Genomic DNA, 24,881 nt, shown 5'->3' with positions numbered 1-24,881 from the left:
ATGGGAGTGCACTTTGGAATAATCAAATCCAGGGGTAATAAAGCCATGAATGCAACAGACCAGCTGGGACAGGAGTGAAGTCAAATGATATGAAGGTGGTTAGACTTTTGTAATCACAGAACAGGTATACGGCTGGAAGCTCATCTCAGGATCAGATAAGAGCCTGAAGCTTAATCTCGTGGTTTAGATTAGATTAGATTCCCTGCAGTGTGGAAACAGGCCCTTCAGCCCAACAAGTCCACACTGCCCCTTGGAGTATCCCACCCACACACATCCCCCTACAGCCCTCTCGCTCCTGAACACTCCGGGCAATTTAGCAAGGCCAACCCACCTAGCCTGCACACCTTTGGACTATAGGAGGAAACTGGAGCATCCGGAGGAAACCCACGCAGACACGGGGAGAATCTGCAAACTCCGCACAGACAGTTACCCGAGGCTGGAATCGAACCTGGGTCCCTGGCGCTGTGAGGCTGTAGTGCTAACCAATATGCCACTGTGCCACCCGTTTAGTCTCAGAGCATTGCTGGGGAGACTGATGGAGTCAGCACTCAACATTCAGAGCCTGAATGTATGTTTCTTTGTGCAACATTGAGCTCCTCAATGGTAAGCCTGGAATCAAATCCACATTGCTGTGGTTGGTTGGCTCGCCGAGCTGATTGGTTGTTCCGCAGATGTTTCATTACCCTGCTGGGTAACATCATCAGTGCAGTATCCAATGAAGCGACATTGTGTTTTCCCGCCTGGTTTTTAAACTCTGGTGTCCTTTGGGCTGGGTTACCTTACTTCCAGTTTCCCTTTACAGTGGAGTATATTATTGGGTCTAGCTCTATGTGTTTGTTGATGGCTTTCTTGGTGGAGAACCAGGCTTCTAGGAGTCCCCATGCTTGTCTCTCCTTGGCCAGACCTAGAATCCTGGTGTTGTCCCAATCAAACTGGTGGTTCTCCTTCTCCGTGTGAATGGAGACAAGCGAATATTATCAAACATCATTAATAAACAAACCAAACTAGATGAAACACATAATAAACAACAGAGATAGTAAGAACTGCCGAAGCTGGAGTCAGAGATAATACAGTGTGGAGCTGGAGGAACACAAGCAGGTCAGGCAGCATCAGAGGAGCAGGAAAGCTGACGTTTCGGGTCGGGACCTTTCTTCAGGAATGGGGAGGTGAAGGGGGCTCTGAAGTAAATAGAGAATGGGAGGGGAGGCGATAGAAGGTGTATAATGGAACGGATACGTGGGAGGGAAGATGAACAGGTCAAGGAGGCAGGGATGAAGCTAGTAAAGGTGAGTGTAGGCAGGAAGTGAGGATGGGGGTTGGTCAGTGAGGTGGGCGGAGGCTTTCCTGTTCCTCTGATGCTGCCTGGCCTGCCGTGTTCCTCCAGGTCCACACTGTGTTAACTAATAAACAACACTCTCACTGGGATCAAATTCACCAGGGAAAGGGAAAAGAATGAGCAGCTCCCATTCCTGGACATCATGGCAGAATGCAGGACCAATGGGAAATTCCTGACGAAGGCACAAGGAAAGCCACACACACTGACCAAGTACTGAATATCAACAGCAACCACCCTCACACCCACAAATGAAGTTGCGTGAAAACTCTATTTAAACGAGCAACAACACGCTGCAGAAGCACAGAGCGAAACCGAGTAGAAGAGCACTTCTTCCAAGTGTTCAAAGACAACAGATACTCGAACAACTGTGTTAGAAAATGCCTATTACACAAACAACAACAGGGAAACACTGCACGCTCCGACACACTCATTACGCTCCCATACATCTAGAACGTATCTGAACTGACCACAAAGACTCCCACGACCACTGGGCATCACAGTAGCACACAAACTCACATCAACTCTACACCAACTGCTAACCCAAACCAAAGACCTGTTACCCACTACGGACAGGACCAATTTTATATGCAAGATTACTTGCAAAGACTGTGACAAATATTACATTGGACAGACAGGAAGAAAATTAGCCACATGAGTACACAAACGTCAATGAGCAACAAAATGACACGACCAATACTCGCTCATCTCCATCCACATGGACAAGGAAAACGACCGGTTCAATTGGGACAACACCAGGGTCTGAGACAGGCCAAGCAGAGACAAGCATGGGAATTCCTAGAAGCCTGGTTCTCCACCAAGAAAGCCATCAACAAACACATAGAGCTAGACCCTATAATATACTCCACTGCAAAGGGAAACTGGAAGTAAGGTAACCCAGCCCAACAGACTCCAGAGTTTAAAAACCAGGCGTAAAAACACAACAGCGCTTCATTGGAGACTGCACTGATGATGTTACCCAGCACGGTAATGAAACATCTGCGGAACAACAAACAATAGCATCCACAACCCGAGCTAAAAATCTACTCAAGAACCTTAGCAATCAAACATTGCACATTGACTGGCATCATGGACTGCCTGCTCTACATGTTTCCGTCAGAAAGCAGATGCTAATGCTTTACCTAACATTGCATCAGCTGTAACACACATTCCGAGATGCATGTGTACACCATTTTTGAACCTGTAAGACCACGCAGTGTGTTGCCAAACAACATGGCATTCACAGTTTACACCTGACACGTTGAATTCAAATGGATTTTCCCCATCATGGAACATGATTGCACACATCTGGATTGCTACCGACATACCCCGTGCCGTCAGGACTTTAACCGTCCGCACGGACATGAGAGAAAAGGGACATTTTGCCAACGTGGCTGAGTCACACCAGGGAAATATTAGACAAGCCAGGAATTTCCTCACATCCGCTCTGCTCTACCCCATATGGTAATTGTATGATCAAATCTGTTTACAGGTCAAAGCAGACCTGGGTTGCACCCAAGAAAGGCTACAACATGGGAAAGGGAGCTAGTCTGACGATAGGTAATTATTTTCCCCTCCAAAGGCATGGCAGCTCACTGGGTGAGAAAAATAACAAGAATGGAGCCAAGTCAAAGTGGCGGATGGGTGGACTGTTCATGTCACTCCTCACAATAGCAAGAGTTGGTTATCATTCAGAAAGCCCTGCAGAAATGCAATGTGAATACCACTATAAAGCTATCTGGCAGTGTCAAAAGGAACAAGGAATTTTAAATGCAGGTTCGTGTTTACACGATGTTTGTGTTTTTTGGAGAGAGGAACTCAGTGCTTACGCTGACAGTAAACATTGTAGATCAATATTTATATTTTAAAGCTGCTTTTAACAAACTGATTTTCCTCATTGGTGCCAGCTCTTAATGACAGTGGTGCAAGCTGCAAATTTAGAAAGATAAATTGGATTGCTTCCTTCATAGTGAGAAACTAGGAACTGTAAATTTCTTTGCACCGAGTAATTAAAGAGGGCAAATGGGATTTTAGTCTTTATTGCAAGAGAGTAAGAGTTTGAAAATAGTTGAAAAAGAGTTTGAAAAAGTCTTGTTACAACAGTACAAAGTTTTGGTGACGCTACAGCTAGAGTACTGTATAGCTTAGAGCCTTATATTTAAGAAAGGACAAACTGGCACTTGAAGCAGTTCAAAACAGATACACGTTCCTCATTCCTGGGATGAGGGGGTTGATTTATCAAGAACGACTAAACAGGCTAGACCTTTAATCCTTAGAGTTTAGAAGAATGAGGGGTGATCTTGTTGAAGCATAGAAGATTCTGAGGGGGCTTGACAAGGCAGATATTGAGAAGATGTTCCATAGAGGTCATAGTTACAAAATGAGGGGACACTCATTTAAAACTGAGATGTGAAAGAATTCCTTCTGCCAAAGGGACCTGAATGTCTGGAATTCTCCATCTCAGGGAATTAGGGAGGCTAGATCAATGAAGGTGTTTAATGAGGAGGCAGACAGATAACTTTTGAAATATTGAAAAGTTGAAGGCCGTGAGGAACTGGCATGGAAGAGGAGTTGAAACCTGGGGAAGATTAGCCATGATCTTATAGACTGGCAGGGTTGTGGATAACTCCTGATTATATTACTTATGCTCTAACAAAGGTGTAAAAGACATTGAGTAAGCAAGCATACACCCCACTGAACACAAAGGCACAGGTACAAAAGGACAAATGGAATGTAGACCACAACCCTACATGGGCCACAATACAAAAACAGATGCTTCTGTTGTATTGAGGCTTGATCAGATGCTTTCTGGGATTGTGTGTTCAGTTCTGGGCTCTCAGGGAGTAGATATTAGCCTTGGCGGTGGGAAGAGAGCATGTTTTCCAATATGACACCAGGTCTGAGCTGGATTGTTCTATGCTCTATGAGGGAACATGGTAGGGAATTTGTGAACTGTCACTACATTTCACATTATAAAAGCTGTTTGTATATTTGTTTATTTAATGTTTGAGCCTGATTGGTCTATAGCTGAGTTAATCCAAGAGGTAACAATGAGAAGGATTTACTAAGGTAAATGCAGAAAAAAACTCTTTTCTCTGGTGAAGTGTAGAACCAAGAGTCACAATCATAAAACTAAAGCTAAGCCATTTAGCAGTTCCATACAAAGGCCAAGTGAAAATCTGGAATTCTCTCCTAGAGCAGTGGGGATGCTGGGTCAAACATACAAACACCATGCTCAGTGATGACGCATCCTATTTACAATTTCAAATATGGACTGCATTTGTATGCACTCTTCCGTGGTTAGCTTTGACAATTTGTCGCGGACAGTCACAAAATGGTTAAGGTCATTGCCAAGATCATGTGCCAACACAGTCCATCACCAGTTTCAGGGAAATCAAATCAAATCATACAGAGTAGGAGCCTTCTCGCAACCTCCTGCTGCCCAGGCTGACCCCTGAAATGGAGGCACTCGGCTGGAACATGTGGGAATTACACCTGGCATTGTCAATGATTTACCCCATAACTATCATCAGTAAACCACACCACTGCTCCCCTGGCTTTACATCTCCAAGGTGAATATTTAACAAAACAGAACTGAAGGGACCAAATTACTCACAAATAAACGTGAAGCGACCATCGTCTATATCTATTATGTGGGACTAAACATTGACGTAGAAGAAATATTATAAAGTCTGGATGTATTTAAAAGTTAATAAGTCACCTAGATGGATTGGAACCAAGGGAACTGTGCAAAGTAGGATGAAATTGCAGAAGGATCAGGCAGAACAGTCCAGTTCTCTAGGATATAGAATGATACAAGATGACTGGTGATATACTAATATTTGGTGATTTATTAATGAAATATGCACGTTCAAAAGTTGTGAAAGGATATGTCTAACAACATGGAATTAGTTTAGAATGGCATAATGGTTGGCACAGACATGGTGGGCTGAAGGGTCTGTTTCTGAGCTGGACTGTTCTATGCTCTATGAGGGAACATGGTTGGGAATTTGTGAACTGTCACTACATTTAACTTCAAGAGTGGAATATAGAGCCCACTCACAAAGTTCAATGCCATCTTTGTAAAGAATGATTTCTCAGCCATGAGCCTATTTGATAACATTTTGTAATATTCCTGCTTCACCGTTTGCAAAAGTTGAAACAGTCTACAATGGAACATTGCACACAATTTAAGAAAGGCTGTAATCATTTCCTGTCATTGGGTCTGGGTGAAAGATTGCTATCAGATTGACAATCACTCGCAGTTTTTTTAGCCTCCTTGATCTTTTGCCCCACCCTTTCCTCACCTATCTCTATTTTAGCCCCATCACTCTCAACTCATCCTGTTGTTCCTTCCTAATCAAAAACCCAGTCTAACAGCCCATTCAAATAACCTGTTTGACACAAGACATCTCCCCAAAGTCAGCTAGACTATTGTGACAATCAAGCAGAGTCAGAAAGGTACTGAGATATTAGGCAAAGTTCTTCTCTAATAGCTTAGCAAGATGCAGAATATACATACACAATGACAGCAATGGGATTTCTGATTTGCTTTCTGGACATAAAACTAATATTTGCATCAGGTACCCATTACAGAATGTGAAGAATTTTCAATTTCATTGTTTAGGAATGTTAAAATATATCCAGGAATATGTATTTTATATGCTTACTAACATTCTTCTAAAATTAATCGGAGAAATTCCTCCGTAAGGAATGACAGAATAGTCACAAAGCTATAATCACAATGTATGAATGTTTTACATGTAGTCATTTTTCTACATCCCCTCAGTGCATTTCTTGCAAACACAACTATGCATCTTGCATCAAAAAATTGCAGTTCAATGGTTTCAATTCTTTTCTTAACATCTTTATGTGTCTTTGCACCCACATCTGTGCATTATGTGGAGGAAACTATCAGCACCATCATAGTGTTGAAGCTCACTGCAAATTCAGTTTTTGATTTATGCTTAACAATTTTATATCTGCCATCTATTGCAAAGTAAAGCCATGTAAATGTTTGCCCAACAATAATCTTAACAAAATTCACATTCTGCACTTTGTAACCCATGAATACATGCTTAAACTCCTGTCCTAAACACACTGTGATTATAATTTTGTGACTATTCTGTCATTCCTTAAGGAGGAATTTCTCCTAGTAATTTTAGAACAACTTTAGTGAGCATATAAAATATATATTCCTGGAAATATTTTAGCATGCCCACCCAATGAAATCCAAAAAATCCATAATTTAGAGAGCTTTTTTGTTTATCTTATGCTATTTCATTTACACACCACTAACAACACCAAGTGTTAAAAAGAAAGGCAGATTAAAACTAATGTGACGGTCTGCTATTACCATCATAACAAAAATGCAAACACAAACAGGTTAAACTCAGTTTTAAATTTTGTCCATAACATGGTGTCAATTGCTCACTCTGTCCATTTCTTAGTGCAGGCAACGCTGGTAGGTCAGCTTCTTGTAGTATTAAATGATGTTCAATATAGTTCAGAGATCTCCAATGGGGCTCCTTACCAGACAGTTAAGAGGCTGTTATTTTAACATGGGGTTATATAGGTAAGCCAGACCAGCTATTTATCTAAAATAGATATTAGTGAACCAACTAGTTTTCATGGCAATCTGACAGTTTCATTTACAGATTACAACTTCCTAAAATGTTTAAAGCAGAATACAAATTCTCGAACCCGGCCTGGTGGTATTTGAACATCCTTGAACATGCTTACAAAGAGGTGGAAAGGGGACGCGGCGGCTGGGGAACGTGAAAATGAAGACACCCTGGAGATCCTGCTCAATGTATTGGCTGGGCCTCAGGCAAATGCTTATCTCTATTTCTTGAGCTGGGTGGGTGTTGATGGGAAAGGCTTGCAGTGTATGGCAAAAATTGGGGAATAGGCTTCAGCTGTAGGGAGACACCGTGGGTTATGAGGAGAGGGGTTTTGTAGGTCAGAGGGGCCTACAATTGTAGGAGGGAGGGTTCATCAAATCGCAGAGCAGGGCTTTAACCTGCACAGGAGGAATTGTGTCTAGGGGAGGGAAGAAGGCTTGTCTGGAGTGGGTGGGAGTTGGGGAAGGGGTATTGCTAGTCCTGATCCGCTTCTCATCCTGTTTCAACCTTTGGCTTCCCTGATATTTGGGGGAAAAAAAACAGGCAGCAGAATTCCAGCCAAAAATCTCAATCAAATTGAAACTCAGCACCACATTGAATGACAATGGCTGGATGCAGGACAGATTATAATGCAAATACAGTTTAACTTTCGAGTTCTGTTTGAAAGAATGTAGTTATCTGGAGTGACATTATTCTCAGGTTTCGGGCTGAAGTGTGGAAGAATTCAACAGCCAGTATACGCTGATCTGATTGACTTTGTCAACCAGGTCACTGCCTTTGAGCCATACTGCCAGTGGCTCGAAATTCAAGGTTATCCGACCAACATTTATTTAACCCTCAAGCAATGTCACTAAGATGGTTTGTTACCATGTGGAGAGATGTGGAAGCCCGCTGTGCAATATTGTGCTATATTTCCTACACTACAATGCTACAAAGGATAAGAAAGTCACCATGTGAATGTAAGTCTTTCTTCACTTGGCCTTATACAATATTTTATGCGGATCAGTAGAGAGGCTGAGATGACTGTCTACGGTTTCAGTGAATGTGCTTCTGTTGACAACGAAAGCAGCTGCAACACAGAAGATTATGCTGAAGGAACAGGTTGCTTTCTGACGATCAATCACCCCCATCAAAATCAAGAAGAAAACATCACCTATTTGCGGTGTTTATTTTTATACATGCCTTTTATGATTTCTTTGCGATCAGATGTGCTGTGGCTCAGGATCTCAACTCAGAAAATACTCAAAAACTCAGAAGGTGAATTAATGGGGCTTTGAAAAGAGCTTTTCTCAGACAACTAGAATTTACCATGGCAACTGAATCAGCTTACGTCAGCCTCATTTTGCATTAAGGTCACAGAATAAATTCTTCTCCACATGAAAAGGAACAATTTTTGGTTTTTCCTTTTGACCATATTGCATTATCAATCACATATTGTGTTTGCCCTGGTTAGTGAGAGACCAGCATTAAATATCTTTACGCTCCTTGCCAACGTAAGAATGTGGTACACCATGATTCCCCTCTACTTTATCCTTTATTAACTCCCACCCCTGTTCTACCGCAGCTTTATCATAGGAATACTGTAAATCAGTCGAACAATTTTTGTCACTTAATTCATCTTCCAACATACTGGAGCAGGCTTTTTAATACATATAGGCATTTTTCTTTTGTACACAATGCTCTAAGTCAGATAATGCACAGGATTGAGAATTTAATGATGAATCATGTACATTGTAGTAATTTCTCATAATTGCTGGTTTCTTACAGTTCTACTACACGTTGAGTTGAGAAATTACTGTTTGCAATTCAAGTTCACAATTCCTTCTGTCTGCTATTTTAAACTCTGCAAGTGTCCAAGTTAAGAGTTTTTCATATGAACCTATAAAACATTTGTTTGCCTAATATTATCAGTGGCAGTATCTCAGCTTTAGTCCAAGAAGCCACCATTAACATGTAAAAATGCTTCTTCTTGGAGCGACTGCTATAGGACCATCATGAAGGGACTCGGCCTCATGACATTTCACCTTTTATGTTCAGATTTGGACCCTTAGCCTTCAAAAACAAAAAACGGGTATCATACTGTGAAATGGCCCTCACCCCAGGGTAATCCACTTGTTCACAGCCCTGTACCCCCATCGATTCTCCATCACCACAGGATCTGGCTAGTGGGTCCTGGCGGAAGTCCTATGTGTGACAACATTTATGGTAGAGACTCTAGGCACCATCATGGTTCACAATCTTGACAGGTTGGTTGGTAGTCATATTTTGGTAGCACGATGAACAGGAACACTTTGCCCAATGCAGGCTTCTTCTGCCCTCGCAGTCAGTGAGACTTCCTCATGTCTTGCCAATTGCTCGGGACATCTTGGACACCCTTTGTCTGGTAACTCCTGTCAACCCTGGTGGCCCTAACAGGAAGAAGGGAGCTCTGCCCTGTCACCAAGGTATTGCTGAAGGAAACACTGGTGAGAGGCCAAGTCTCCACCACTGCCAAGTGAACATTCGACGCAGGGCCACCTAAAGTGGGCACCTGGCAGCAGTTACATCCCAAAAACATATAAAAATAACCTTTCAGTGTAGGATTTGGGAGGTCGTGTTGCAGCTGTACAAAATATTGGGTTAGGCCACTTTTGGAATACTGTGCTCAATTCTGGTCTCCCTGCTGTAGGAAAGATGTTGCAAAATTTGAAAGGGTGCAGCAAAGATATGCAAGGATAATGCAGGGGTTGGAGAGTTTGAGCAATAGGGAGAGGCTAAATAGGCTGGGGCTATTTTCCCTGGAGCATCGAAGGCTGAGGGATGACCTTACAGAGGCTTATAAAATCATGAGAGGCATGGATAGGGTAAATAGTTAAGGTCATTTCCCCAGAGTACAAACCTAGAGGGCGTAGATTTAAGGTGCGAGGGGAAAGGACCTGAGGGGCAACTTTTTCTTGCAAAGAATGATGGGTGTGTGGAATGAGCTGCCAGAGGAATGGGTGGAGGCTGGTACAATTACAACATTTAAAAGGCATTTGGATGACTCCATAAATAGAAAGGGTTTGGAGGGATATGGGCCAAATGTCGGCAAACGAGAGTAGATTAATTAAGATATCTGGTTGGCACAGATGAGTTGGACCGAAGGGTCTGTTTCTGTGCTATATAGCTCTGTGACTTTATGACTTATTGATCCTGAGCCCGAGAAATCAATCAGGTTCACAAACGCGGCCTTTTCTCAGGCAGGGGCCTTGCTTAAGTTTCATCGCCATAGCAATCAATCAGCCATCTCTGTCTCTACGATATTCTCCTGCCACTGTAAACATGATTATTTAACAGAAGAAGACGTTAAAAAGAGAAAAAGTGGTCATGTGGTTATCTTTTGAGCTCTTCCCAGCCCATACCTCAGACTATTTCTGCCATGCCTTCTGTAGTTCAAACACTGATTTCATCTCAATGGATAGTAAAGCTGAAATCCAGTGAAGACCAACAAAGGGCCTGATACCAGCTGTGGGATGTTGGACCAGCTGTAAGAATGTATACTAAGGAATGTATGAAGGCTAAACAAGGAGGGAGAAAGCAAATCTCAAAAGGAAAACTGGAAACAGAACAAAAGTCAGAAAACCCAATAAAAGAATCAAGACAGGAGAGAGAGGACAAGGATGTAGACAAGACAGCTACATATTACGCAATTTAAATCTTGTGTGGAATCTGGCAGCTCTGTGTCACTTTTTTAGTGAAAAATACGAACGTATATTGGTGCTTATTTGCTGCTGCCATGGAGAAGGTTTGATTTGTGTGAGTTAGGTGGCGAGAAAAAATAGCTCACTTCTTTCTGAAAAGGAATTTAGTATTGTCTCATATAACACATGGGGGAAATGTCTTCCCATGTGATGTTGCCAATACAGAAGATACAAAAGACTATGGTAACAGAGCCGTGGTATTAGGAAGAATAGACGAGATCATGTCACCATATTTGGCTATGGACCTGTCAAATCTGGGCCTTGTGGTACCACAACTGATAAATAAATTCCTAGTCTACATCATAGCCCCTGGAATTCCAACTCAAAATTATCTTTGCAGACTATTTGCATCCAGATGAGTATTATCTAAATTATCACAGAGTCATTACAAAGCGGAAGGAGGCCATTTGGTCCGTTATGTCTGTGTCAGCTCTACAAATGAGCACGTGATCTAGTGCTATTCTCCTGCCTTCACCCCTGCATTTTCATCCTTTCAGGTTAACAATCCAATTCCCTTTCGAACGTTTCATTGAGCTGGAATCTAACACAGGCAGGATATTCCAGACCTTAACCACTCATTGAGTGAAAAATATTTTCCTCATATCAATTTTCCTTCTGTACTCTTTACTTTAAATTTGTGCCCTCTGGCTCTTGAACTTTTCATGAGTTAAAGCAGTTTTCCCTTATTATTTTCCATAGAACCCCTGCAGTGTTCCTTCGGCCAACAGGTCCACACTGACCCTTGAAAAGGAATCCCACCCAGACCCATCCCCCTGCCCTTTCCCTGAAACCCTACACTTCCCATAGCTAATGCACCTAATCTGCACATCCCTGAACACTACAGGCAATTTAGCGTGGCCAGTCCGCCCAACGTGCACATCTTTGGACTGTGGGAGCAAATTGGAGCACCCAGCAGAAATCCATGCAGACACAGGGAGAATGAGCACACTCCATACAGACAAATGCACAAGGGTGGAATTGAACCCAGGTCCCTGGCACTGCAAAATTATGACTAATGCCTCTGCAGTTTCAGCACTCACTTCATGCCATATCTCTGGCCCTGGTGCCTTGTCCACAGACAGACTACTCACCCCTTCTTCTAATCAATTTTAATTCCTTCTAATGAATTACTTCCTCCATCATGACCTGGGTAGCATCAACCTTCTTGGCAAATGCAAAGTATTCATTTAATGCCTTCTCTGTACGCTACATCCTCAAATATCCTTTTTGGTTCCTAATTGGCCCCTCTCCTTCTTTTACAACCCTTTTACTGTCGATATGTTGATGGAAAACGTTGGGATTTCTATTTACATTCGCTGCTAATCTCTTTTTATACTCCGCCTTTGCTTCTCTTATTTGCATTTTCACTTCCCCTCTGAACTCTTTATATTCAACCGGGGCCTCTCCATTATATTTTCTTCCCGGCTTCTGTTATAAGCTCACTATTTCTTCTTTATTTTAATTGCTCATTCAAGGAGCTCCGGCTTTATCTGACTGCTTTCGAGCGAACGTTGTGTTTGGATTATTTCTTCTCTGATGGTAGTCCATTGTTCTCCTGCCAACCTTTCACTTCAGCTGAGTCATTTTTAAAATTATACTTATTTATTTGAACTTTGAATTTATTCAACTCAGATTTATTCTGACCCCATTGAAGTTGGCTTTCCTCCAATTAATTATTCTTACTCGAAATTGTTCTTTGCCTTTTACCCTAGTTTGCTTTGGCCTAATGGCAGAATGCCCCCTCGACAGATACATGATTCACTTGGCTCATATCTTTCTCAAGAACAGATCTAGTCTAGCGCTGCTTCCTTTAAGTCAAGATGGTATAAGCTTGAGAGCCTACATGCCACTGATGTGACTGATGAGCTTTCCCACCAGGAAGCAAATGTACCAGAATATGCAGAGCGACACAACAATACCGTAGGATCCGAACACTCTAACGAAGATTTACAAAACCAGCTCAAATTACCACAAAGCCGATAACGAGAAAAGTGCCACATTAGCCAGCCATTCATACCTCCATGGAGTTGCTCGCTTCAGACATCTTGGCAACTGTTGTCTGGCTCTCTCCGATAAAATCATGTCCACCATCATTATCATAATCATAACAGAGAATCTGGTATAGGAGAGAGGCAAACACATCATTTTAATACCTGAACTGCTGCCAAATTCAGGTTAAAAAGAGAGATTCATTCATGGGATTTGGGCTTTGTTGGCCATGCCTGCAATTCTTTCCCATCCTTGATTGTACTGCAGAATGTCATCTTAAACTGTCACAGTCCTTGCAGAGTAGGGGCACCCACGATGCTGTTGAGAAGAGGGATTCAGGCTCTTGACCAAGCGACAGTGAAAGAACGGTGATAAAGTTCTACAACAGGACGGTGTATGGTTTGGAGGGGAAGTTGATGCTCTTGCCTTACTAATGGTGGCGGTCCCAGGTTTGGGAGGTGCTGTCACATGGGCCTTGTTGAGTTGCTAGTGCATCTCGTAGATGATGCACACTGCTGCCACTGTGTAACAGGGCTGTTGAGGAAGTGAACATTGAAAGTTATGGAGCCATTCAAGCAGGCTGCTTTGAACAGAATGGGAAGCTTCTTGCGTGTTGCTGAAGCTGTATTCATCCAGGCAAGTGGACAGTATTTCATTACACTCCTGACTTGTGCCTTGAGGATTTTGCACAGTCTTTGGGGAATCACAAGGTGGCTTACTCATTGCAGTATTCCTAACCTCTAGCCTGCTCTTGTAGCCATTTTGTTCATATGGTGAGTCCAGTTCAGTTTCTGAAGAATGCTCACTCCCAGAATTATTATAGTGGGGATCCGGCAAATAGCAAAGCCATTAAACAAACTAAAAATTACATTTAAAACAGAAATGAAAAGTTTAATAAACATTGAGTCTGCGTAGCTGATGCAGAGAGGAATGGAAAAAGCTATGTGCTGAAAATTTTGTCAAACATTAAGATTGACAAGTCGCCAGGCCCGGACCAGATTTGTCCTCGACATTGACAGGATGCAGAGATGGGCTGAGAGGTGGCAGATGGAGTTCAACCTGGATAAATGCGAGGTGATGCATTTTGGAAGGTCGAATTTGAAAGCTGAGTACAGGATTAAGGGTAGGATTCTTGGCAGCGTGGAGGAACAGAGGGATCTTGGTGTGCAGATACATAGATCCCTTAAAATGGCCACCCAAGTGGACAGGGTTGTTAAGAAAGCATATGGTGTTTTGGCTTTCATTAACAGGGGGATTGAGTTTAAGAGTCGTGAGATCTTGTTGCAGCTCTATAAAACTTTGGTTAGACCGCACTTGGAATACTGCGTCCAGTTCTGGGCGCCCTATTACAGGAAAGATGTGGATGCTTTGGAGAGGGTTCAGAGGAGGTTTACCAGGATGCTGCCTGGACTGGAGGGCTTATCTTATGAAGAGAGGTTGACTGAGCTCGGTCTCTTTTCATTGGAGAAAAGGAGGAGGAGAGGGGGCCTAATTGAGGTATACAAGATAATGAGAGGCATAGATAGAGTTGATAGCCAGAGACTATTTCCCAGGGCAGAAATGGCTAGCACGAGGGGTCATAGTTTTAAGCTGGTTGGTGGAAAGTATAGAGGGGATGTCAGAGGCAGGTTCTTTACGCAGAGAGTAGTGAGAGCATGGGATGCGTTGCCAGCAGCAGTTGTGGAAGCAAGGTCATTGGGGTCATTTAAGAGACTGCTGGACATGTATATGGTCACAGAAATTTGAGGGTGCATACATGAGGATCAATGGTCGGCACAACATTGTGGGCTGAAGGGCCTGTTCTGTGCTGTACTGTTCTATGCTCTATGTTCTATGTTCTATTTTGGAAGCCACTTTACAGTCTGTGTTATTTGCCTTGCATTATTTCATCCATTTTTATACTGAATAACACACGAAACAGAGCCATTCTGCTTACTGAGCCTCTGCTAACTATTTGTTAGAAGTATCCAATTAATTCTACTTCCCCAACCCCCGTCTTCCTCATAGCCCTGTAAATTCATTCTTTGATACATTTATCCAATTTCCTTCTGTATGTTCTTTTTCCCACCAGCCTTTCAGACAGCACATTCCAAATCACAATAACTCTCTGTACATCACCTCGATTCTATTCTATTAAATCTATAAGCTCTCATTTACTGGCCCTCCCTGACACTGGATACCGTTCTTTAAAGCACTCCATCAAAACCTTTCATCTGGCTACTATTACTTGCCTTATTTCCCAGGGGACAAGGGAGGGCATTCTCAGAATTATGCTCATTTCCCTGTCTCCCAAGCAACGCATGAGAAGCAGTGCTACCCAAATGTTCCATCCTTCAGTAAAAGGTGGTGGGAAGGAACGGCAGGACATGAGATGTTCAACTGAGACTTGGGAGAGCTTGTGTGGCATATTGGTAGTTCCCCTGTTTCTGGGCTAGAAGGCCTAGATTCAAGTCTCTTCTGCTCGAGAACCGTTTCATAACACCCCTGAATAGGTAGATTAGAACTATTGAAACTGCGATCCCAGCTACCATCTTACTGCATAATTCAGAGAAGCTACAGTTGATGTTCTGCCCAATATGTAGCACACGATTAGCATCACAAAAACCGATTATTTGACGCTTATGAAATTAATGCTTTTGTGAGTTGTGTGTGTCCACATTGGCTGCCCTGCTTCCTACGTTACAACGCTGAATGCACAAGGTCTCAATATCTTTCTCTCAACAAGTACAAAACCTTTTAATAGCAGGAACAGGATGGAGCAAGGGTACTATTCCAGGCTAGTATGCAGAGTCTGAGCCTGAGAGTCCATCCACATTGGGGTTGTTGAGCAGTGAGTGTTGCTTCATTAGTCAAGTGCATTCTGAATCCTCCAGAAGCCTGGCAGTTGGATCAATCAACCAGGAAGACATATTTTTGTATAACCACATTTTGAAATAATTATGATTGCTTGGGGCATATTGTACTGATAGCTAGAGAGGAAAATAGACGCTGAGACACGTGTGATTGATGTTGTTACATCTATGATCAGCTCAGCTCTGATCTATGTATGAATCAAGGGTGTGATGAGATCGAGAGCTGAGTGACTCTCTTAAACAACTGGAATACAGCAACAGTAGTGGGCCATTCATCTCCTTGAGCCCAATCTGCTACTCAATTAGATTGCGGTCGATCTGTTTCTTAATTCAGTCTTCCTGCCTTGCTTTAATATCCTTTAAGATGCTGGCCAAATAAAAACTCCTTCAGCCTAATTTGGAAATTTCCAATTGCCAACCAGTTTCAAAGTGCTTTTGCGGGAGGGGAGCTCCACATTTCCTCAATGAGAGAAGGTTTATCAACATCACCTACACATAGTATATCGGTGAGAAAGTCAGTCACGGCACTTCCAACTATGCTTTCAATCAACCACTGACAACTGTGGGTGAAGGAAAGACCAATGGGGCATTAATTAGATTAGAAAATCCCTGCTCTTGTTGGTAAGAAATACCTGAGCAAAATATCTTATCACCATTTGGATGCCAGTATCATAACTACTTCACACAGAAGCTAATCAGTGTTCCTTTCAAAGTTTATGTGTGATTTCTCTAGTCATGGATATGATTTGGAATGTATTGTCTAAGAATATGGCGAAGCCAGGTTCAGTTGTGGATTTTGAGATGGGATTGGATAACTACCTGATGTTAACAATGTCGCAGCATTACGGGAGATGCCAAAGGAGTGAGATTTCCCAAGTAATTCGCACAGAGAGCTGACACAAACAAAACAGGCCAAGTAACCCCCATTTGTGCTGCAACCATTCCATGATTCTGAAAGTCCGTAGCCTCTTTAAATTTTTTTTTTGTGGAGTTGCGCATGTACAGATGTTTAAATGGATAGGTGGTTGTACAGCTTGGAAGGAACATTAATACACATACTGATTTAAAATGATCCAGTAGGAATTCTGAAAATGAGTTAACGCTGCTTCTCTCCACAGATGATGAACTGTCTGCTGAGTATTTCTGGCATTTTAATCCCATATTTCCAGCATTAGTATTTTTCCTTTTATATTAGATAGCTGTGATGCCTCCAGGAAGGAAATGAAGAACCGATAACAACCCTACTGGCGATTAGATATGGTTCTCTTGCTGTGGTCATCTCTGCTAACTGTTCCATTCACACCATATCCTCCTACTGAGGCAGAAATACATACCATTAATCTGAAACAGGCTGCTGTCTGCTTTCCCCAAGTGCAAACCAAAGGTAGTGAATGTTCTCACATTGAACTGATTGTTATGAGAGGAATACATGTTGATTGACAGGCAAGACGAAGTGATCTACAGCAATACACATGTTCTGACTAAGAGGCATCGAGAAGCAACGTTGACTACCAAGTTATTAGATGTAATCAAAACAATATTGTACATATTCTCTCTTAGAATGTATGTATCTTGGTAACTATGTAATATCCATAAAAAGAGCCTTTAATATTGAACTGGGAACTCATGGATTGCTTTTAGAGCAGATCATTCATTGGTGACTCAATTACCTTTATAGCTTTTTCTACATCTCCATTACACAAGGACACTAATGGCATACTGAAAGGCTTCCAGACAGGATCAAGAGTATTCTTTATAACCTGCAAAAGAATTGAGAAAAACGTTAGCCACAACACTGGCAACAGCCCTCCAACAACATTTAGACTGGAGGCCTCTGTTCAGTCAATTTACAACATTAGTTGACAGAACATGGATGAGCTAAATCAAATCACATTCAACAGTATCTTGTGTGTTATCTTGATGCAGCCCTGAATTTATCCAGGTGTAATGAAGCACTTTGCTTGAAAGACGCCAGAGTCCTATGTTTCAGAATCTGATAAACTAGCTGGTTTTTTAAAGTTTCTATTCCTATCCAGAATTCCCTTCTGGAATTGCACTGGGCATGATAGCAACAGTCCTGGGTTTCAATAGCAAGCAACACCATTGCCTTCAAACCTCTCACCAAAACAATCATCATGAAAAATGGTCAATTAGAGTGTCATCTGTCAAACAGGCCAGTTATCAACTTCAGGAGAGGAGGGAGAGATGGAGACAAAGTCGGTGAAAGGATCAAGTTTTGTGCTGGTCGTAACAAAATTACTCTCAACTAGAAGGAAGAAGGAGATTTATGTGGTTTGGCAGAAAGAACACTGTTCCTCTGTTTCTCAGTTTGGGATTTGCTTCCAGTCCAGAACATGACATCAATTACAAATCCATTTCGGGCCAGCACATTTCCCAGCAGACAAGGTATCACTGTATACTGGACATCCCACACTGTTACACTGAAAATCAAAACTGGGCCAAAAGGTGTTGGAAATGGAAAGGTCACTTTGGCACAGAGAAGGGAAACCACTTGAAGAAATGGTTCAGCGTAGTTGTGTGCTATATCTCATGCAGATGTATATGGGGTCAGAAATTTATCCTGGGCTGACATCAGTGCTCGTAACTTCAGTGGAACTGAACGGGAGATGTGCAGTATAACAGTAGTACAATAGAATATTGCCTATTGATGTTAATGCCTGATGCAAGTTTCTCTGCTCTTAGATGTCACAAGAAAACATTGCAGTCCTCTTCTTTGAAAGAATTGAGAAACAAATGTGTTTTTCAGCTCACTATTTATCTAGTTTAAATGGAAATGAGTTTCATTCAGAATCTCTGGTGACTATTCAAAGTTCTGTCAAAACTCTGAGGTTTTCCTTGGTTTAAAGGTATGAATCATTCTGGGCCAACTATTTTCATATCATTGCTGCTGCCTTGGCCAGGAAAACTAATTCTGATAATGTTTTTCTTCAATGTGGAATATTCCATTTAAACATTTTGGACAAGATCTTGCATAAATAAGACTGTGGACATGGAAGACTAAAAATTTTCAGAGCCCACTATTTAGGTCCCAGTGAGCAGATCCTCCCACTTTGTTTATCAGGGCTTAAACCTTCACAATTGAGCATGTGATTTAGTGATCATCAAATTTCAAGATCAAATCTCATTACATTATACTTTTCCCTTTCAGGGCTTGCATGAACTCAATGGGTCAAATGGCCTCCTTCTGTGCCATTATGACCCTAAGCACTTGGTTAGAACTTGGCAGTCGTAAAGGATGAAACTTTCCTCTCCTTAATGCTCGTGAGGATCTTGTTCAAAATGATTTGTGACCTTAATTTCTTGTGAGAGGTCATCCATCATGAACCGACAAAAGAAAATGTACTTAGACTGATGGCTGGTGTGGAAACTTCAACCATGTCTAATGGAAGGAAGGGTTGCATTCTTGACACAGAGGCAGTGGAGGGAACTCTATCCTGCATCTAACCCCTACTATCTGGAACAAAAAAGCAGACTCTGATTTCTCTCCCCAGATGCTGCCAGACCTGCTGCACTTTTCCAGCAATTTCTGATTTACAGCATACACTGTTCTTTTGGCTTCCACATTATCTGAAGTGGTTGACATGAACATGGAGCTCCCAAAACTGCAAACGGTTTTCCAGGATTCACCTGCCAAATTACAGACAATCAGTTCCTCTAAATATTAACATGAAGTTTGTGAAAATAATTTAAATTTTAGCCCTATCCATATAACATAGATCAGGTTTATTCATCAATATAAGGCAGGGAGAGGGAAAGCATGAAGTATGCTGAGAGAAAGTGTCTGTTTATTGACCACTTCCCATTATAAATATGATTTTATATATCTATTTCAAATGATGGGGCAAAGCAACGAGTACAAAAATAAACCTGCAGAAAAACTAGAAGTGTCTCACTTGACCTTTACAGCAGAGCTGGGAGACAATGAAGTGATTCATATGCAATAAAACCTTTCCACGCAAGCTGTGATTTTAAAAAGGCATTTGAGATCGCATCTGTCTGACGTGACACAAATTCTAACCAGGTACTCTTGTAATTGTCACATTTAAAAAATGCAACCATTCATTATTGCCTCCTCAACATGGGTTATTTGGCAGCAGTGCACGATGCCTGTTTTCGCCCTGGTTAACAGGGTGCGTGTGTGTGTGTGTGTGTGTGTTTTTCTGTCGCTGCGAATGAGGCACAAAATGACAAGTATGATGCCTTGCTCAGGAAAAGCTGGAAAAATCGTTTGAAGAGAGTCGGAAAGGTCTCAGCTTCATTTTCAGATTGGCGTGTACCAGTCAAGCCTCTGTGGTGTGGGGCACTGTTATCAGCTTCCGCCTGCTACTCAAAGGAAAGGGTTTCAATTACAAACGATCGGCAAGTGGAGGCAGAATTTCCAACTTCTATGCACTCCCCAGTTAGATACAATTAACTGAAATGTAAAGCAAGCGTATTGTAACAGACAAGTTTGACACACCATGCCCGAAACTCCTTGCTATCTTATGCCCAGCAATGGACCCCAGTGCATGAATACATCACTTATTGCGATGGCTCTTCCAAAAGCTAAAGAACCATACCCACAAACTTCCTCCAATTTCACTAGTTCAAAACAAAACTTTATGCAGGAAAACAAAAAAACTTGGGATTTCTTTTGCATTTTCCGACATGTTTGCTCTGTATTTTCTGCTGTTTGAAGCTATTTTTCTGGCATCGTACAAGTCTCATTGAAAATCAACAAGCATCCATGCATTGTTTGCTTTGAAATCATGCAGCATCTAATGAATGATAGTGAGGTAGCTTGAAAGTTTAATTTTTGAGCGTGTTAAAATTAGTCCACTTCAAGTTTCGGTCGTGTATTGACGAAAACGACAGACTTTCTAAGGCCATTCACCAAGAAGGTATTACCTAGATTCAAACTTGGATCACAGGATTCAGAGTCCAGCGTGCACACGCTCAAATCGGCATGAAAATCGGAAAACTGGTTTAATCGTTGCATTTAAAGAAGGATATGCGATCCAGACTCCCTCAGCTCTGATTGCTTCTGCTGATCTTTACATTTTGAGGTCAGCAGGAAAGAGGTGTAGTTGGTCATTGCTGAAATGACTGCATGGATGGGTGTTTGCCGTTGTATAATTCAATGATGATTTCCACCGCTGGAATTTCCTCACTCCCAGTCATTATCTAATCAGCTCTTCTAAAAAGTATTCACTATGGGGGACATTATGATCAGGGTCAACTGTGACAAGTCCCTAGTCTTGGTTACTGAGATTCGCTCACACATGGAGTACAAGGTTACCACTGCCAAAGGAACTGAATCTTTCAAAACAGCCACAAATTTCAGGAGAGGAAGGGAGACGCTGAGAGAAGAGGTGGAGAAGGAGTTTTACACGCTGTAATTTGTTTTTCAGCCAAAATAAAATCTTGAAGCTTTAAATGCTCATGGTGTAAATAAAGACACCCACAATTAATCGTTATTAAAACTGTGAAAATCAATGCAATTTCTTTTTAAAAACTGAGTTCTCGATAGAGCTCATGCACTTGAATATTTTATGTATGTTTTGACTGAACTGTGCCAGTAGGAGTATATAGATACTTTTCAGTGTTGAGGTTGGTGTTGGAGACTGTGCGGATCAAGGATTTAGGCAACTTTTCTTATTCTGTGGATTAGACAGATCATGTGCCAGTAATGTCTCTATGTTCTTAGCAATGATGTTGGCCAAAGTGGGCCATCTTTCACTGTCAGTAGGTCTAGAGCTGGTGCAACTTATGTTGAGTGAACTTCTCAGAACAGAGCCCAGAGAGTTCAATATTTCTTCAGTCCTAGGTGGAGACCGAATCAGGTCTTGTTCTGACTGGAATATGTTCTGCATGTGTGTCAACCCAGGGAAATGGGTAGTGAGAGCTACACCAGCCTTAACCCTGTGACAAAGTGCTCATTGAATCTGGTTCTCAAAGAGAGTAACATCAGTTTGTCATCGTTGTGATCTCTTAACTGAGTGTTAAAGCATGCAGTGCACAACAATGTGAATAAGGTGATGTTCCTCTCGCTGTACAGTTTACATGGTATGAAGGCCAGGAATTTATGGAGTTGAATGTGGAATGTTGTATCTGTAATTTCTGACATTGGTATCTAATCTCTGGAATTTCCTCCCTCAACCTCTCTGTCAACTTATCCCTGTTGTAAGGTGATACATAAAGCTTGCTAAGCTTTGGTCATGTCTCTTAATATCTCAGAATCCCTGCAGTGTGGAAAGAGGCCATTTTGTCCATTGAGTCTGCACTAATCCTCCAAAAAGCATCACACCTAGACCCAGCCCCAGCCCCTTAACCGTATCTCTGTAACTCCACATTGCCCAATGCTAATCCACATAGTCTGCATGTCTCTGGACATTACAGAGCAATTTACCATGGCCAATCTAACTAACCTGCACATCTTTGGACTGCGAGAGGAAACCGGAGTGCCTGGTGGAAACCCATGCAGACATGGACGGAATGTGTAAACTCCAAACAGAGAGTCGCCCAAGGCTGGAATCGAACCCGGTTCCCTGACGCTGTGAGGCAGCAGTACTAACCACAGTGCCATGCTTAATGTCCTTATGTGACTCGGTATCAAATTTTCTTTGACACTGGTCTGTTGCAGCACCTGGATTATTTTCTTGCAAAGGCTCTACGCAGGTAGACATTGTTTTTATTGCTGGCGGTGGCACTCATGGGAAGAAAATTTCTCGTGTTGACATTTTACAATTTTACTCTCTCACATACAATACTCCAGCAGATTAGCTGAGTAGAAATCTCATCCTAGAGGCCAAGACTAGGTGCAACTGGATCTTTTGTCCTGAGATGACCTTCTATAGTCCACAGCAGATGACAATCAAAACTCCTGATTCTACGCCTAGGGTCTTTGTCTTAATGTTTATTATTCACTAATGGCTGAACTGGCTGGCCAACATTTCTTGCTTTCCTCTAGTTGCCTACGAGAAAGTGCTAAACCACCTTCTTAACCCACAGTAGTCCATGTGTGACAGATAGACTTGCAATGTCCTTGGAGAGGGAATTCCAGGATTTTGACCCAGCAACAATGAAGGAACAGATGGAGTTACAGATAGTGAGGGGGACTGTCGGAGAATGCAGCAGAGTACAGATAGATTGCAGAGTTGGGCAGAGAAATGGCAGATGGAGTTCAATCCGGGCAAATGCGAGGTGATGCATTTTGGAAGATCCAATTCAAGAGCAAACTACATGGTAAATGGAAAAGCCTTAGGGAAAATTGATGCACAGAGAGATCTGGGCGTTCAGGTCTATCGTGCCCTGAAGATGGCAACGCAAGTCAATAGAGTGGTCAAGAAGGCATACGGCATGCTTTCATTCATCGAACGGGATATTGAGTACAAGAGTTGGCAGGTCATGTTACAGTCATATAGGACTTTGATTCAACCACATTTGGAATACTGCTTAAAGCTCTGGTCACCATATTACCAAGAGGATGTGGATGCTTTGGAGATGGTGCAGAGGAAGTTCACCAGGATGTGCCTGGTGTGGAGGGGGTGTGGGGGCGTTAGCTATGAAGAGAGCTTGAGTAGGTTAGGAATATTTACATCAGAAAGATGGAGGTTGGGGCAGGGGAAACCTGACAGAGGTCTACAAAATCATAAGAGGTATAGATAGGTTGGATAGCAAGAAGCTTTTTCCCCACAGTGGGGTACTCAATTGATAAGGGTCATGATTTCAAGGTGAGAGGGGAAAAGTTTAAGGGAAATATGTGTGGAAAGTTCTTTATGCAGAGGGTGGTGGGTGCCTGGAATGAGTTGCCAGTGGAGGTGGTAGAGGCAGGCATGATAACGTCATTTAAGATGTATCTAGACAGATAAATGAATGGGCAGGGAGCAGAGGGATACAGATCATTGGAAAATAGGGGACAGATTTAGATAGAGGATCTGGATCAGCGCAGGGCTAGAGGGCCAAAGGGCCTGTTTCAGTGCTGCAATTTTCTTTGGGTGATATATTTCCAAGTCAAGATGGTGAGTGGCTTTCCCACGTATCTGCTGTGCTTGTCTTTCTAGGCAGAAGTGGTCGTGGGTTTGGAAGATGCTGTCTAAGGATCTTCACTGAATTTCTGCAAGTCACCTTGTAGATCAGTGGTGAAGGGAGTGGATGCGGTGCCAATCAAACGGGCTGCTCTGTGCTGGATGGAGTCACACTTCTTGAGTATTGTTGGGAGCTGCACCCATTCAGGCAACTGGAGAGCATTCCATCACATGCCTGACTTGTGCATTGTAGATGGAGAACAGGCTTTGAGGAGACAGGAGGCAAGTTACTAGCTGCAGAATTCCTAGCCTCTGACCTGCTCTTGTAGACATTGTATTTAAACAGCGAGTTCTGATTTTGGAAGACATGGGAAATCATTTAGACAAAATTAATATACTGCAGATGCTAGAAATATGAAACCAACACAAAGTGCTGGAGAAACTCAATGGCTCTGACAGCATCTGTGAAAGGAGAAAAACAGAGCTGGCATTTCAAGTATATCACTCAACTTAGGAACTGGTGTGTTCCACAGAAGAGTCATAACAGTTTCTTGGAAAAGCTCAGCAAGTCTGGCAGCATCTGTGATGGAAAATAAACAGAGTAAAGTTTCAGGTCTGGTGACCCTTTCTCAGAACCTATTCTGAAGTAGGGTCACTGGACCTGAAACGTTAACTCTGTTTTTTCCTTCACAGATGCTGCCAGACCTGCTGAGCTTTTCCAGCAACTTTGTTTTTGTTCCTGATTTACAGCATCCGCAGTTCTTTTGGTTTTCATATCAGAGTCTTGTTTCTCTCTCCACTGAAGCTGCTGGACCTGAATTTCTCCAGCATTTTCTGATTTTATTCACAGAAAATCACTTCCTTGGTATCCACCTGTTACTGGGAGACATAAATATTAGGTTTACTCTTCAAATGGAATCTGACTTACCAACACCTACATTTCCACTTTCAATTTTATCACCACAATTTGCTAGCAGAATTTTAGTTTAGTTATTTCAGTAACTTAGTGAGAATTACAAGATCACTCCCATCAGGAGATCCATAACATGGCCTTTGTATATTAGAAGGAGCATACTCAATGGAACATTGACATTTTTTGGCATTATCCCTAACATACAAATTAAGGTTCATTAGTTCAAACACTTATGGACCCTCAGCTAGTAACAGTTCATCATTGGTTTCAAAGGTTAACTATTAGAGTGTCTGGAGGACTGTTGTGCAGCAGCTAACTGATGTCTTCATGAATCTGCCACTGTCAATTAACACAAAAAAACTCCACAGAGAAGCATTATAAAAGGTTGCAGATGATACGAAACTTGGTAATGACAGACAGGATG

At 42.2% G+C, this 24,881-nt stretch overlaps 1 protein-coding gene across 2 annotated transcripts in view; it reads right to left on the bottom strand.

Moving 5' to 3' along the window:
• cpne2 (copine II) overlaps window positions 1-24,881 on the bottom strand; it is a 220,764-nt gene that overhangs the window by 138,308 nt on the left and 57,575 nt on the right. For both annotated transcript variants that reach the window (XM_059651546.1, XM_048546529.2), the window contains 2 exons: window positions 17,188-17,277; window positions 12,694-12,792 (listed from right to left, as the gene is read on the bottom strand). In XM_059651546.1, coding sequence (XP_059507529.1) covers window positions 12,694-12,792; window positions 17,188-17,277 — 189 coding nt within the window. The remainder of the gene's footprint in view (window positions 1-12,693; window positions 12,793-17,187; window positions 17,278-24,881) is intronic.

Source organism: Stegostoma tigrinum, chromosome 16, assembly GCF_030684315.1.
Source record: "Stegostoma tigrinum isolate sSteTig4 chromosome 16, sSteTig4.hap1, whole genome shotgun sequence".
Lineage (NCBI taxonomy): Eukaryota > Metazoa > Chordata > Chondrichthyes > Orectolobiformes > Stegostomatidae > Stegostoma > Stegostoma tigrinum.
The sequence above is the reverse complement of the archived record's forward strand: the minus strand, read 5'-3'. Positions and strand labels throughout refer to the sequence as shown.